The 16,925-nt window shown below is 63.8% G+C and overlaps 1 protein-coding gene across 1 annotated transcript in view; it reads right to left on the minus strand.

Moving 5' to 3' along the window:
• The window catches only part of LOC309685314 (uncharacterized protein), a gene marked incomplete at both ends in the record, with an annotated part of 28,699 nt that extends 12,567 nt beyond the window's left edge, over positions 1-16,132 (minus strand). The window contains 9 exon segments of the mRNA XM_082501099.1: positions 2,433-2,666; positions 3,819-3,932; positions 4,184-4,297; positions 6,136-6,321; positions 8,610-8,765; positions 10,192-10,425; positions 14,235-14,357; positions 16,004-16,058; positions 16,060-16,132. Of these exon segments, the coding sequence (XP_082357225.1) occupies positions 2,433-2,666; positions 3,819-3,932; positions 4,184-4,297; positions 6,136-6,321; positions 8,610-8,765; positions 10,192-10,425; positions 14,235-14,357; positions 16,004-16,058; positions 16,060-16,132 (1,289 nt within the window).
• Positions 16,133-16,925: the final 793 nt, after the last annotated feature.

The following is a 16,925-nucleotide window of genomic DNA, read 5'->3' on the forward strand; positions in this document are numbered from 1 at the left end:
CCCAGCACCCACCCCATGAGCAGATGGCACCCAACGTCACGTCCAGCACCCACCCATGAGCAGATGGCACCCAACACCACACCCAGCACCCACCCAAAACCCAGGTGGGACCCAACGCCACATCCAGCACCCACCCCATGAGCAGATGGGACCCAATGCCACATCCAGCACCCACCCAACACCCAGGTGGGACTCAACCCCACGTCCAGCACCCACCCCATGACCAGATGGGACCCAACATCTTGTCCACCACCCACCCAACACCCAGGTGGGACCCAACGCCACGTCCACCACCCACCCCATGAGCAGATGGCACCCAACGTCACATCCAGCACCCACCCATGAGCAGATGGCACCCAATGCCACGTCCAGCACCCACTTTGTGGTCAAATGGGACCCCAAGGCCACACCCAGCTCCCACCCCATGAGCAGATGGCACCCAACGCCACATCCAGCACCCACCCCATGAGCAGATGGCACCCAACACCACACCCAGCACCCACCCAAAACCCAGGTGGGACCCAACGCCACATCCAGCACCCACCCCATGAGCAGATGGGACCCAATGCCACATCCAGCACCCACCCAACACCCAGGTGGGACCCAACGCCACGTCCAGCACCCACCCCATGAGCAGATGGCACCCAACGTCACATCCAGCACCCACCCATGAGCAGATGGCACCCAACAACACACCCAGCACCCACCCATGAGCAGATGGCACCCAACGTCACGTCCAGCACCCACCCATGAGCAGATGGCACCCAACAACACACCCAGCACCCACCCATGAGCAGATGGCACCCAACGTCACGTCCAGCACCCACCCATGAGCAGATGGCACCCAACAACACACCCAGCACCCACGCAACACCCAGGTGGGACCCAACATCTCGTCCACCACCCACCCAAAACCCAGGTGGGACCCAACGCCACGTCCAGCACCCACCCCATGACCAGATGGGACCCGTCACACCCAGCACCCACCCATGAGCAGATGGCACCCAACGCCACGTCCACCAACCACCCAACACCCAGGTGGGACCCAACACCCCGTCCAGCACCCACCCCATGACCAGATGGGACCCAACGCCACGTCCAGCACCCACCCCATGACCAGATGGCACCCAACACCACACCCAGCACCCACCCAACACCCAGGTGGGACCCAACATCTCGTCCACCACCCACCCAAAACCCAGGTGGGACCCAACGCCACGTCCAGCACCCACCCCATGACCAGATGGCACCCAACACCCCGTCCACCACCCACCTAACACCCAGGTGGGACCCAACACCACGTCCACCACCCACCCAAAACCCAGGTGGGACCCAACGCCACGTCCAGCACCCACCCCATGACCAGATGGCACCCAACACCCCGTCCACCACCCACCCAACACCCAGGTGGGACCGAACGCCACATCCAGCACCCACCCAGTGCCCAGATAAGACCCAATGCCATGACCAGCAACCACCCCATGGCCAGGTAAGACCCAACACCATGTCCAGCACCCAACAAACACCCTGATGGGACCCAACACCATGTCCATCAACCACCCCATGACCACATAAGACCCAACCCCGTGTCCATCAACCACCCAACACCCTGATGGGACCCAGCATCATCTCCATCAACCACCCCATGACCAGATAAGCCCCAACACCATGTCCAGCACCCACCCAACACCCTGATGGGACCCACCGCCGTCTCCATCGACCACCCCATGACCAGATAAGAACCAACACCATTTCCATCAACCACCCCACAACCAGATAAGCCCCAACACCGTGTCCAGCACCCAACAAACACCCTGATGGGACCCAGCATCATCTCCATCAACCCCCCCATGACCACATAAGACCCAACCCTGCGTCCATCAACCACCCAACACCCTGATGGGACCCAGCATCATCTCCATCAACCACCCCATGACCAGATAAGACCCAACACCATGTCCAGCACCCAACAAACACCCTGATGGGACCCAGCATCATCTCCATCAACCACCCCATGACCAGATAAGACCCAACACCATCTCCATCAACCACCCCATGACCAGATAAGCCCCAACACCATGTCCAGCACCCAACAAACACCCTGATGGGACCCAGCATCATCTCCATCAACCACCCCATGACCAGATAAGACCCAACACCATCTCCATCAACCACCCCATGACCAGATAAGCCCCAACACCATGTCCAGCACCCAACAAACACCCTGATGGGACCCAGCATCATCTCCATCAACCACCCCATGACCAGATAAGCCCCAACACCATGTCCAGCACCCAACAAACACCCTGATGGGACCCACCGCCGTCTCCATCGACCACATAAGACTCTACATGACAACCAGCGCCAACCAGAGAAGACCCTCCACCTCCCTACCCAACCCCAACCCCACCCCACTCCACCCCACGCCCTACCGGCGGTGCCGGGTGGGCAGTTGCACTGGTAGGCGTCGATGCGGTCGATGCATTTGCCGCCGTTGCGGCAGGGGCTGCTGTGGCACTCGTCCAGCTGCAGCTCGCAGCGGTAGCCGGTGAAGCCGGGGGCGCAGGCGCAGGAGAAGCTGGCGATGCCGTCCAGGCAGGTGCCGTGGTGGCAGGGGTCCGGCGAGCAGTCGTCCACGTTGCGCTCGCAGAGAGGTCCCTCGAAACCTGACGGATACGGTGGGTGGGGAAAGGGGGTTGGGGGGGACCCATGGGTGCAGGACGAGCAAGGGGAGAAGGTCAGGGAAACCCATGGGTGGTAGGGTGGGCAACGGCAGGAGGTTGAGGACAGCCGTGGGTGTGGGTTGGGCAATGCCATGGGGCTGGTGACACCATGGGTGCAGGACAGGCAAGGGGAGAAGGTCAGGGACACCCATGGGTGCAGAACGGGCAATGGTGGAGGATTAGGGACACCCATGGGTGCAGGTTGAGCAATGGGAGAAGGTCAGGGACACCCATGGGTGGCAGGGTGGACAACGGCAGGAGGTTGAGGACAGCCATGGGTGTGGGTTGGGCAATGCCATGGGGTTGAGGACACCCATGGGTGCAGGGTGGGCAATGGGAGAAGGTCAGGGACAGCCATGGGTGGCAGGGTGGGCAATGCCACGGGGCTGGTGACAACATAGGTGCAGGTTGGGCAAGGGGAGAAGGTCAGGGACACCCATGGGTGCAGAACGGGCAATGGTGGAGAATTAGGGACACCCATGGGTGCAGGTTGAGCAATGGGAGAAGGTCAGGGACACCCATGGGTGGCAGGGTGGACAACGGCAGGAGGCTGAGCACAGCCCTGGGTGTGGGTTGGGCAATGCCATGGGGTTGAGGACACCCATGGGTGCAGGGTGGGCAATGGAAGAAGGTCAGGGACACCCATGGGTGCAAAATGGCCAACACCATGAAGGCAGGGGTGCCCATGGGTGCCATGATGGGCAATGACGGGGTTCCATGCCCACTCATGGGTGCTGGGTGGTCAATGTTGGGGTTCCATAGCCACCCATGGACGGTGGGTGGTCAATGCCGGGTTCCATGCCCACCCATGGGTGCTGGGTGATCAATGTTGGGGTTCCACAGCCACCCATGGCTGGTGGGTGGTCAATGCCGGGTTCCATGCCCACCCATGGGTGCTGGGTGGTCAGTGTTGGGGTTCCACAGCCACCCATGGCTGGTGGGTGGTCAATGCCGGGTTCCATGCCCACCCATGGGTGCTGGGTGGTCAATGTTGGGGTTCCACAGCCACCCATGGACGGTGGGTGGTCAATGCCGGGTTCCATGCCCACCCATGGGTGCTGGGGGTCCGGGGGTGGGTGGGGGGGAGGGACTCACCCTCGGCGCAGCGGCACTCGTAGCCGTTGGGGCGGTCGAGGCACTGGGCGCCGTTGCGGCAGGGGGTGCTGGCGCACTCGTCCATGTCCGTCTGGCAGGTGGGACCCGAGAAACCTGGGGGGGGGGGCACCCATGGGTGGGGTGAAGTCCTCCCCCTCCCCCCCCCCCCCCCAAAAAAAGCTCCCCTCGGGGCACCCCAGACCTCCTGCACCCCCAAAAGTGCCACCTCAGCCTGGAGCAACCCCCCCCCCCCCCCCCCAAGATGGGCGCTGGAGGTGGGTCCCCATGGAGGTGGTTGATGTTGAGGTGGGTTCCCAGGGGGAGGTGGGTGCCCCAGGGGTGGGTGCTGAGGGGTGGGTGCTCACCGGGGGGGCAGGAGCAGGAGAAGGCGTTGACCAGGTCGTGGCAGCGGCCGCCGTTGGCGCAGGGGCTGCTCTGGCACTCGTCCACCTCCACCTCGCAGAGGGGTCCGCTGAACCCTGCGCCCACCGTCACCGTCACCCACCGCCACCCTCACCCCCACCCCGACACCCACCGCCACCCTCACCCCCACCCCGACACCCACCGCCACCGCTATGCCTTCCCCGTGCCCCCTCGGGGCACCCACCGGCTGAGCAAGTGGAGGTGAAACCTGCCTGGACCCACCAGGACCCGTAGCGGGACCCAGCCCAGGTCCCATAGAAGGTCCCGGCACAGGCCCCACACCCATCTCAGGACCCACATCCATCCCACGTCCCACACCCATCCCAGAACCCACATCATGTCCCACACCCATCCCAGCACCCACACCAGGTCCCACACCCATCCCAGCGTCACCCCAGAACCCATACCAGGTCCCACACCCATCCCAGCACCACACCAGAACCCATACCAGGTCCCACCACCACCCCAGAACCCATACCACGTCCCACTCCCATCCCAGCACCCACACCAGGTCCCACACCCATCCCAGAACCACACCAGAACCCACAGCAGGTCCCACACCCATCCCAGCACCACCCCAGAACCCACACCATGTCCCACACCCATCCCAGCACCCCTACCAGGTCCCACACCCATCCCAGAACCCATACCAGGTCCCACACCCATACCAGCACCCACACCGGGTCCCACACCCACCCCAGAATCACACCAGAACCCGTACCAGGTCCCACCACCACCCCGGAACCCATACCACGTCCCACTCCCATCCCAGCACCCACACCAGGTCCCACACCCATCCCAGAACCCATACCAGGTCCCACACCCACCCCAGAACCACACCAGAACCCATACCAGGTCCCACCACCACCCCAGAACCCACAGCAGGTCTCACACCCATCCCAGAACCCATACCATGTCCCACTCCCATCCCAGCACCCATACCAGGTCCCACAACCATCCCAGAACCCACACCACGTCCCACACCCAGCCCAGCACCACCCCAGAACCCATACCAGGTCCCACACCCATACCAGCACCCACACCGGGTCCCACACCCACCCCAGAACCCATACCAGGTCCCACACCCATCCCAGAACCACACCAGAACCCGTACCAGGTCCCACCACCACCCCAGAACCCACAGCAGGTCTCACACCCATCCCAGAACCCATACCATGTCCCACTCCCATCCCAGCACCCATACCAGGTCCCACAACCATCCCAGAACCCACACCACGTCCCACACCCAGCCCAGCACCACCCCAGAACCCATACCAGGTCCCACACCCATACCAGCACCCACACCGGGTCCCACACCCACCCCAGAACCCATACCAGGTCCCACACCCATCCCAGAACCACACCAGAACCCGTACCAGGTCCCACCACCACCCCAGAACCCACAGCAGGTCTCACACCCATCCCAGAACCCATACCATGTCCCACTCCCATCCCAGCACCCATACCAGGTCCCACAACCATCCCAGAACCCACACCACGTCCCACACCCAGCCCAGCACCACCCCAGAACCCATACCAGGTCCCACACCCATACCAGCACCCACACCGGGTCCCACACCCACCCCAGAACCCATACCAGGTCCCACACCCATCCCAGAACCACACCAGAACCCGTACCAGGTCCCACCACCACCCCAGAACCCATACCACGTCCCACTCCCATCCCAGCACCCACACCAGGTCCCACACCCATCCCAGAACCCACACCATGTCCCACACCCATTTCAGAACCACACCAGAACCTGTACCAGGTCCCACCACCACCCCAGAACCACACCAGGTCCCATTCCACGTCCCGCAACCACCCCAGCACCCACCTCCACCCCAGCCCCTCACCCCACGTCTTCCCGGACCCATGGGTGGTGGCCCCTACCGGCCATGCAGATGCAGGTGAAGCGCCCGATGCGGTCCAGGCAGGTGGCCTGGTTGCGGCAGGGACCCGACAGGCACTCGTTGACGTCGCTCTCGCACCGCGGCCCCGCGTAGCCCCGGCCGCAGCGGCACTCGAAGGAGCCCTGCGTGTTCACGCAGCGCCCAAAGTGCTCGCAGGGGTTGGCGCCTGGGGGGGCGAGGGGACGGAGAGAGACGTCGGCACCCATGGGTGCTCTCCTTCTTGGGGCCACCACCCATGGGTGCCTCCTACTCGTGGGTGTCGCACACTAATGGGTGTCCTCCATGCCATAGGGATGACATATGGAGGTGCAGCTTTGGCCGTGGTCTCTGCCCACCACTCCTGGTGGTATCACCATGAATGGACACCCTACCGTCACCCATGGGTGCCCCCTACTCATGGGTGCCTCCTACTCGTGGATGTCCCACACCATTGGGTGTCCTCCATGCCACGGGGATGACATATGGAGGTGCAGCTTTGGCTGTGGTCTCTGCCCACCACTCCTGGTGGTATCACCATGAATGGACACCCTACCACCACCCATGGGTGCCCTCTACCCATGGGTGCCTCCCACCCATGGGTGCCTCCTACTCGTGGATGTCCCACACTAATGGGTGTCCTCCATGCCACAGGGATGACATATGGAGGTGCAGTTTTGGCCGTGGTTTCTGCCCACCACTCCTGGTGGTATCACCATGAATGGACACCCTACCGCCACCCATGGGTGCCCCCTACTCATGGGTGCTTCCTAGTCATGGGTGCCCCCACCCATTGGTGTCCTACCCATGGGTGTCCTCCATGCCACAGGGATGACATATGGAGGTGCAGTTTTGGCCGTGGTCTCTGCCCACCACTCCTGGTGGTATCACCATGAATGGACGCCCTACCGTCACCCATGGGTGCCCCCTACTCATGGGTGCCTCCTACTCGTGGGTGTCCCACACCCATGGGTGTCCTCCATGCCACGGGGATGACATATGGAGGTGCAGCTTTGGCCGTGGTCTCTGCCCACCACTCCTGGTGGCATCACCATGAATGGACGCCCCACCGTCACCCATGAGTGCTCCCTAGCCATGGGTGCTCCCCACCCATGGGTGCCTCCTACTCGTGGGTGTCGCACACTAATGGGTGTCCTCCATGCCATGGGGATGACATATGGAGATGCAGTTTTGGCCGTGGTCTCTGCCCATCGCTCCTGGAGATATCACCATGAATGGACGCCCCACCGTCACCCATGGGTGCTCCCTACTCATGGGTGCCTCCTACTCGTGGGTGTCCCACACCATTGGGTGTCCTCCATGACACGGGGATGACATATGGAGGTGCAGTTTTGGCCGTGGTCTCTGCCCACCACTCCTGGTGGTATCACCATGAATGGACGCCCTACCACCACCCATGGGTGCCCCCTACTCATGGGTGCTTCCTACTCATGGGTGTCCCACACCCATGGGTGTCCTCCATGCCATGGGGATGACATATGGAGGTGCAGTTTTGGCCGTGGTCTCTGCCCACCATTCCTGGTGGTATCACCATGAATGGACGCCCTACCACCACCCATGGGTGCCCCCTACTCATGGGTGCTTCCTACTCATGGGTGTCCCACACCCATGGGTGTCCTCCATGCCACGGGGATGACATATGGAGGTGCAGCTTTGGCCGTGGTCTCTGCCCACCGCTCCTGGTGGTATCACCATGAATGGACGCCCCACCACCACCCATGGGTGCCCTCTACCCATGGGTGCCTCCCACCCATGGGTGCCTCCTACTCGTGGGTGTCCCACACCCATGGGTGTCCTCCATGCCACAGGGATGACATATGGAGGTGCAGTTTTGGCCGTGGTCTCTGCCCACCACTCCTGGTGGCATCACCATGAATGGACGCTCTACCGTCACCCATGGGTGCCTTCTACTCATGGGTGCTTCCTACTCATGGGTGTCCCACACCCATGAGTGTCCTCCATGCCACAGGGATGACATATGGAGGTGCAGTTTTGGCCATGGTCTCTGCCCATCACTCCTGGAGATATCACCATGAATGGACACCCTACCGCCACCCATGGGTGCCTTCTACTCATGGGTGCCTCCCACCCATGGGTGTCCCACTCCCGTGGGTGGTCGCCCCTCTTGGTTCTCCTGCCATGGTGATCACTCATGGAGGTGCAGTCCTGCCCATGCAAACCCACCATTCATGGGGGCATCACCATCAACGGATGCCCCACCACCATCCATGGGTGCCCCCTAGCCATGGGTGCCCACCACACATGGGTGTCCCCCACCCATAGGTGTCCCACAACCATGGGTGCTCCCCCTCTTGGTCCCCCCCGCCACGGCGATCGCCCATGGAGGTGCAGTCCTGCCCATGCAAACCCACCATTCATGGGGGCATCACCATCAACGGATGCCCCACCACCATCCATGGGTGCCTCCCCCCACCCATGGGTGCCCCCCCCACCCACCGATGGAGCACTCGTCAACGTCCTGGTCGCAGGCGCCGCCGGTGAAGCCGGGGGGGCAGGTGCAGATGGCGCGGCCGTTGACGGGGTTGGTGTCGCAGATGGCGTCCTTGTGGCACGGGTTGCTGACGCAGGCGTCGTCCAGGTGGCACAGCAGACCTGGCACCCACCGGGGCGTCAGGGCACCCATGGGTGTCCAAGGGGGGCCCAACCCACAATAGAGCCACCCAACCCATGCCAAAGCCACCCCAGGGTGCCCACCCCATGGGAGAGCACCCAAAGTGGATGACCACCTCATGATGGTGCCACCCAACCTCTTCCAACGCCACCCCAGGGTGCCCACCCCATGGGAGAGCACCCAAAGTGGGTGACCACCTCATGATGGTGCCACCCAACCTCTTCCAACGCCACCTCAGGGTGCCCACCCCATGGGAGGGTGCCCAAAGTGGGTGACCACCTCATTATGGTGACACCCAACCTCTTCCAACACCACCCCAGGGTGCCCACCCCATGTCTGGGTGCCCAAAGTGGGTGACCACCCCATGATGGTGCCACCCAACCTCTTCCAACGCCACCCCAGGGTGCCCACCCCATGGGAGAGCACCCAAAGTAGGTGACCACCTCATGATGGTGCCACCCAACCTCTTCCAAAGCCACCCCAGGATGCCCACCTCAAGTGAGGGTGGCCAAAGTGGGTGACCACCCCATGATGGTGCCACCCAACCTCTTCCAAAGCCACCCCAGGGTGCCCACCCCAAGTGAGGGTGGCCAAAGTGGGTGACCACCTCATGATGGTGCCACCCAACCTCTTCCAACGCCACCCCAGGGTGCCCACCCCATGGGAGGGTGCCCAAAGTGGGTGACCACCTCATTATGGTGACACCCAACCTCTTCCAACACCACCCCAGGGTGCCCACCCCATGTCTGGGTGCCCAAAGTGGGTGACCACCCCATGATGGTGCCACCCAACCTCTTCCAAAGCCACCCCAGGGTGCCCACCCCATGGGAGGGTGCCCAAAGTGGGTGACCACCTCATGATGGTGCCACCCAACCTCTTCCAACGCCACCCCAGGGTGCCCACCCCATGGGAGAGCACCCAAAATGGGTGACCACCTCATGATGGTGCCACCCAACCTCTTCCAACGCCACCCCAGGGTGCCCACCCCATGGGAGAGCACCCAAAGTAGGTGACCACCTCATGATGGTGCCACCCAACCTCTGCCAAAGCCACCCCAGGGTGCTCACCCCATGGGAGAGCACCCAAAGTAGGTGACCACCTCATGATGGTGCCACCCAACCTCTTCCAAAGCCACCCCAGGGTGCCCACCTCAAGTGAGGGTGGCCAAAGTGGGTGACCACCCCATGATGGTGCCACCCAACCCATGCCAAAGCCACTCCAGGGTGCCCACCCCATGGGAGACCACCCAAAGTGGGTGACCACCTCATGATGGTGCCACCCAACCCATGCCAAAGCCACCCCAGGGTGCCCACCCCATGGGAGAGCACCCAAAATGGGTGACCACCTCATGATGGTGCCACCCAACCTCTCCCCACCCCACGGTAGCCCGCCCCGCTTCCTCCTCACCCGTCTTGCCCATGGGGCAGGCGCAGTAGAAGGAGGCCACGCGGTCGTGGCAGGTGGCCCCGTTGAGGCAGACGGCGGTGGCGCAGTCGTCGATGTTCTCGCTGCAGCTCTCCCCCGTCCACCCGTTGACGCAGACGCAGGCGTGGCCACCTCGGGCGTTGAAGCAGGTGCCCCCGTTGTGGCAAGCGTTGGGCTGCAGTTGGCACTCGTCCACGTCCTCGGCGCAGAACTGGCCTGGGGTGGGGGTGGGGTGGGGGATGGGGGGTGGAGGGACGTGGGGTCAAAGAGGTCTTGGGGAGGAACCTTCTTGGAGACCACCTGAGAACATCTCAGGGGGTCAACTTGGTTTGCTGCCCGCTGAGCAACTTGGGGGCCACCTCAGGGACCACCTAAGGGAGCACCGGGGTTGCCACCCCACACACCACCTCGGGGACCTCCCTGGTGTCCACCCTGATGCCCACTTGGGTCCTCACCTCAGTCCCCACCACAGTGACCACCTTGTCACCACCCTGGTGCCCACCTCCATCCCTACCTCAATGACCACCGTGGTCGTCACCCCAGTGGCCACCTCCACCCACTTTGATGACCACCCTGGTGCCCACCTTGTTGACCACCTCGGTCTCCACCTCCTTATCCACCTCAATGACCACCCTGGTCGCCACCATGGTGCCCACCTCAATGACTATCCTGGTGCCCACCCTGATCCTCACCTTGATGTCCACCTCAGTGACCACCCTGGTGTCTACCTTGGTGCCCACCCTGGTCGCCACCCCAGGGACCACTGGGGTCGCCACCCCAGTGGCCACCTCAGGGACCTCCTTGGTGCCCACCCTTGATGCCCACTTGGGTCCTCACCTCAGTCCCCACCACAGTGACCACCTTGTCACCACCCTGGTGCCCACCTCCGTCCCTGCCTCAACGACCACTCCGGTCCACACCTCAGGGACCACCTCCACCCACTTTGATGACCACCCTGGTGCCCACCTTGACGTCCACCTCAGTGACCACTTTGGTGCCCACCTTAATGCCCACCTCAATGCCCACCTCCATCCCCACCTCCATTCCCACCTCGATGCCCACCTCCATCCCACTTCATCCCCACCTTGATGCCCACCTCCATCCTCCCCTCCAACCCTACCTTGATGCCCACCTTGATGCCCACCTCCATTCCCGCCTCCATCCCCACCTCCATTCCCACCTCCATCCCACCTCCATCCCCACCTCGATGCCCACCTTGATGCCCACCTCCATCCTCCCCTCCAACCCTACCTTGATGCCCACCTTGATGCCCACCTCCATTCCCACCTCAATGCCCACCTCCATCCCCACCTCCATCCCCACCTCCATCCCACCTTGATGCCCACCTCCATCTCACCTCCATTCCCACCTCCATCCCCACCTCCATCCCCACCTTGATGCCCACTTTGATGCCCACCTCCATCCTCCCCACCTCCATCCCCACCTCCATCCCACTTCATCCCCACCTTGATGCCCACCTCCATCCCACCTCCATCCCCACCTCCATCCCCACCTCCATCCCCACCTCAATGCCCACCTTGATGCCCACCTCCATCCCACTTCATCCCCACCTTGATGCCCACCTCCATCCTCCCCTCCAACCCTACCTTGATGCCCACCTCCATCCCCACCTCCATCCCACCTCCATCCCCACCTCCATCCCCACCTTGATGCCCACCTCCATTCCCACCTCCATCCCCACCTTGATGCCCACCTTGATGCCCACTTTGATGCCCACCTCCATCCTCCCCACCTCCATCCCCACCTCCATCCCACCTCCATCCCCACCTCCATCCCCACCTTGATGCCCACCTTGATGCCCACCTCCATTCCCACCTCCATCCCCACCTCCATCCCCACCTTGATGCCCACCTTGATGCCCACTTTGATGCCCACCTCCATCCTCCCCACCTCCATCCCCACCTCCATCCCACCTCCATCCCCACCTCCATCCCACGTCCATTCCCACCTCAATGCCCACCTTGATGCCCACCTCCATCCCCACCTCCATTCCCACCTCCATCCCACCTCCATCCTCCCCTCCAACCCTACCTTGATGCCTACCTCCATCCCACCTCCATCCCCACCTCCAATCCCACCTTGATGTCCACCTCCATCCCCACCTCCATCCCCACCTCCATCCCACCTCCATTACCACCTCAATGCCCACCTTGATGCCCCCCTCCATCCTCCCCTCCAACCCTACCTTGATGCCCACCTTGATGCCCACCTCCGTCCCCACCTCCAATCCCACCTTGATGCCCACCTCCATCCCCACCTCCATCCCCACCTCCATCCTCCCCTCCAACCCTACCTTGATGCCCACCTTGATGCCCACTTTGATGCCCACCTCCATCCCCACCTCCATCCCCACCTCCATTCCCACCTTGATGCCCACCTCCATCCCCCCCTCCATCCCCCCCTCCATCCCCCCTCCAATCCCACCTTGATGCCCACCTCCATCCCACTTCATCCCCACCTTGATGCCCACCTCCATCCCCACCTCCATCCCACCTCCATTTGCACCTCAATGCCCACCTTGATGCCCCCCTCCATCCTCCCCTCCAACCCTACCTTGATGCCCACCTTGATGCCCACCTTGATGCCCACCTCCGTCCCCACCTCCAATCCCACCTTGATGCCCACCTCCATCCCACTTCATCCCCACCTTGATGCCCACCTCCATCCCCACCTCCATCCCACCTCCATTTGCACCTCAATGCCCACCTTGATGCCCCCCTCCATCCTCCCCTCCAACCCTACCTTGATGCCCACCTCCATCCCCACCTCCATCCCACCTCCATCCCACCTCCATCCCCACCTCCATCCCCACGTCCATTCCCACCTCAATGCCCACCTTGATGCCCACCTCCATCCCCACCTCCATTCCCACCTCCATCCTCCCCTCCAACCCTACCTTGATGCCCACCTCCATCCCCACCTCCATCCCCACCTCCATCCCACCTCCATCCCACCTCCATCCCCACCTCCATCCCCACGTCCATTCCCACGTCCATTCCCACCTTGATGCCCACCTCCATCCCCACCTCCATCCCACCTCCATCCTCCCCTCCAACCCTACCTTGATGCCCACCTTGATGCCCACCTTGATGCCCACCTCCATCCCACCTCCATCCCCACCTCCATCCCCACCTTGATGCCCACCTTGATGCCCACTTTGATGCCCACCTCCATCCTCCCCACCTCCATCCCCACCTCCATCCCCACCTCCATCCCCACGTCCATTCCCACCTCAATGCCCACCTTGATGCCCACCTCCATCCCCACCTCCATCCCCACCTCCATCCCATCTCCATCCCCACCTCCATCCCACCTCCATCCCCACCTCCATCCCCACGTCCATTCCCACCTCAATGCCCACCTTGATGCCCACCTCCATCCCACCTCCATCCCACCTCCATCCCATCTCCATCCCCACCTCCATCCCACCTCCATCCCCACCTCCATCCCCACGTCCATTCCCACCTCAATGCCCACCTTGATGCCCACCTCCATCCCCACCTCCATCCCCACCTCCATCCCATCTCCATCCCCACCTCCATCCCACCTCCATCCCCACCTCCATCCCCACGTCCATTCCCACCTCAATGCCCACCTTGATGCCCACCTCCATCCCACTTCATCCCCACCTTGATGCCCACCTCCATCCCCACCTCCATCCCCACGTCCATTCCCACCTCAATGCCCACCTTGATGCCCACCTCCATCCCACTTCATCCCCACCTTGATGCCCACCTCCATCCCCACCTCCATCCCCACTTCCATTACCACCTCAATGCCCACCTTGATGCCCCCCTCCATCCTCCCCTCCAACCCTACCTTGATGCCCACCTTGATGCCCACCTCCGTCCCCACCTCCATCCCCACCTCCATTCCCACCTCAATGCCCACCTTGATGCCCACCTCGATGCCCCCCTCCATCCCCCCCACCATCCCCCCTTCCTTCACCACCTCAACTCCCCCCTCCCCCCCCGGACCCCCCCGGGCCCCTCCCCCCCCCGTACCCGTCCACTCGGGTGGGCATCGGCAGTTGTAGGTGTTGACCCCGTCCACGCAGGTGCCCCCGTGGAGACACTTGTGCCCGCGGCAGTCGTCCACGTTCTTCTCGCAGGTGACGCCCTCGAAGCCTTTTTTTTTGGGGGGGGGGGGGGGGAACCCCTGAGGGTCAAAAGGGCCCCCCCCCCCTTTTTTTTTGGGGGGGGGGGGGGCAACAGGGTGGGCATCACCCCCCCCCCCCCCATTACCCGCCACCCCACACCCCCCCCCAGCAAGGGCGGTGGGTGCCATGGACCCCCCCCCACCATATCAGGGCACCCCCCATGTTAGGACCCCCCCCCATTATTAGGACCGCCCCCCCATGTTAGGACCCCCCAACTTATATCAGGACCCCCCCCATATCAGGACCCCCCCCATAACAAGACCCACCCCCCCATATTAGGACACCCCCCCCATGTTAGGACCCCCCCCCCATATTGGGGACCCCCCCCCATGTTAGAACCCCCCCACCTATATTAGGGTCCCCCCCCATATTAGGGACCCCTCCCCCATATTAGGGCCCCCCCCCCATATCAGGAACCCCCCCCACATTAGCACACCCCCCCCCATATCAGGACCACCTCCCCATATCAGGGCCCCCCCCATGTTAGGACCCCCCCCCCATATCAGGGCCCCCCCCCATGTTAGGACCCCCCCCCCTATTGGGGACCCCCCCCATATTAGGACCCCCCCCATATTAGGGACCCCTCCCCCCATGTTAGGACCCCCCTCTCCATATCAGGACCCCCCCCCACATTAGCACCCCCCCCCCCCCCATATCAGGACCTCCCCCCCCATATTAGGGGCACCCCCCCATATCAGGACCCCCCCCATATCAAGACACCACCCTCCATATTAGGACCCCCCCCACACATTAGCACCCCCCCCCCCCATATCAGGACACCCCCCCATATTAGGACACCCCCCCCATATTAGGACCCCCCCCCATATTAGGACCCCCCCCACCCATATCAGGACCCTCCCCCCATATTAGGGCCCCCCCCCATATTAGGGCCCCCCTCCCATATTAGGACCCCCCCCCATGTTAGGACCCCCCCCCATATTAGGACCCCCCCCCATATTAGGACACCCCCCCCCCATATTAGGACCCCCCCTCATATCAGGACCCCCCCCATATTAGGACCCCCCCCATATCAAGACACCCCCCACACACATTAGGACCCCCCCCCCATGTTAGGACCCCCCCCCATATTAGGCCCCCCCCACTTATATCAGGACCCCCCCCCATATTAGGGACACCCCCCACATATAGCAGGCCCCCCCCCCCATATTAAGCCCCCCCCCCCATATTAGGGCCCTCCCCATGTTAGGACCCCCCCCCCCCATATTAGGGACCCCCCCCATATCACCCCTCCCCCAAACACCCCCCCCCCGCTTCAAGGGACCCCTCCCCCAACCCCCCCATTTCCAGGGACACACCCCCCCCCCCCCAAAACACCCCCCCCCCAACACCCCCCTCCCCCCATTTCCAGGGACACCCCCCCCCCCAAGACACCCCCTCCCCCACTTCAAGGGACCCCCCCCAACCCCCCCATTTCCAGGGACACCCCCCCCCAAGACACCCCCTCCCCCACTTCAAGGGACCCCCCCCCCCAACCCCCCCATTTCCAGGGACACCCCCCCCCCAAGACACCCCCTCCCCCACTTCAAGGGACCTCCCCCCCCCCCCAATTTTTTTCAGCCCCCCCCCCCCCCCCCCCATGGGTGCAGCACCCACCGGGCGGACAGACGCAGTGGGAGGCGCCCCCCCCCCGCGGGCGGCACGTGCCCCCCGTTGAGGCAGGGGGAGGGGGCGCAGGGGGGGGAGGGGGGGAGGGGGGGGGCTCCGGGGGGGCGCAGTCGGGATCTGAGAATTGGGGGGGGGGGGGAGGGGAGGGAAGAGCACCCATGGGTGCCCCCCCTCCCCCCCCCATTTAAGGCCCCCCCCCCACCCCATGGGACCCCCCCACCCCCCCATAGCCCCCCCCCATGGGACACCCCCCCTATGGGTGCCCCTCCCCCCCCCCATGGCACCCCCCCCATGGGACACCCCCCATGGGACCCCCCCCCCCATGGCACCGCCCCCTCCCCATAGGTGACACCGCCCCCCCCCCCGGGACCCCCCACTCCCCATAGGTGACCCCCCCCGATAGCACCCCCCCATAGATGTGTGTCCCCCCCCAGATGCCCCCCCCCATGTAACCCCCCCCAAAGGTGTCCCCCTCCCCATAGGTGCCCCCCCCCATGGCACCCCCCCCCCATGTCACCCCCCCCCCCCCATAGGTGTCCCCCTCCCCATAGGTGCCCCCCCCCCATACCCCCTATGGAACACCCCCCCCATGGGACCCCCCCCCATAGGTGCCCCCCCCATGGGACACCCCCCTCCCCATACCCCCCATAGGTGCCCCCCCCCATGGCACCCCCCCCCCATGTCACCCCCCCCCCCCATAGGTGTCCCCCTCCCCATAGGTGCCCCCCCCCCATACCCCCTATGGAACACCCCCCCCATGGGACCCCCCCCATAGGTGACCCCCCCCCCATGGGACCCCCCATAGGTGCCCCCCCCCATGGCACCCCCCCCATACCCCCCATGGAACCCCCCGCCATGGGACCCCCCCCCCCCCATAGGTGCCCCCCCTCGGGTGCCCCCCCCCATGGGA

This window comes from Vanellus vanellus, assembly GCF_965231255.1.
Source record: "Vanellus vanellus genome assembly, contig: HAP1_SCAFFOLD_1759, whole genome shotgun sequence".
Classification (NCBI taxonomy): Eukaryota; Metazoa; Chordata; class Aves; order Charadriiformes; family Charadriidae; genus Vanellus; species Vanellus vanellus.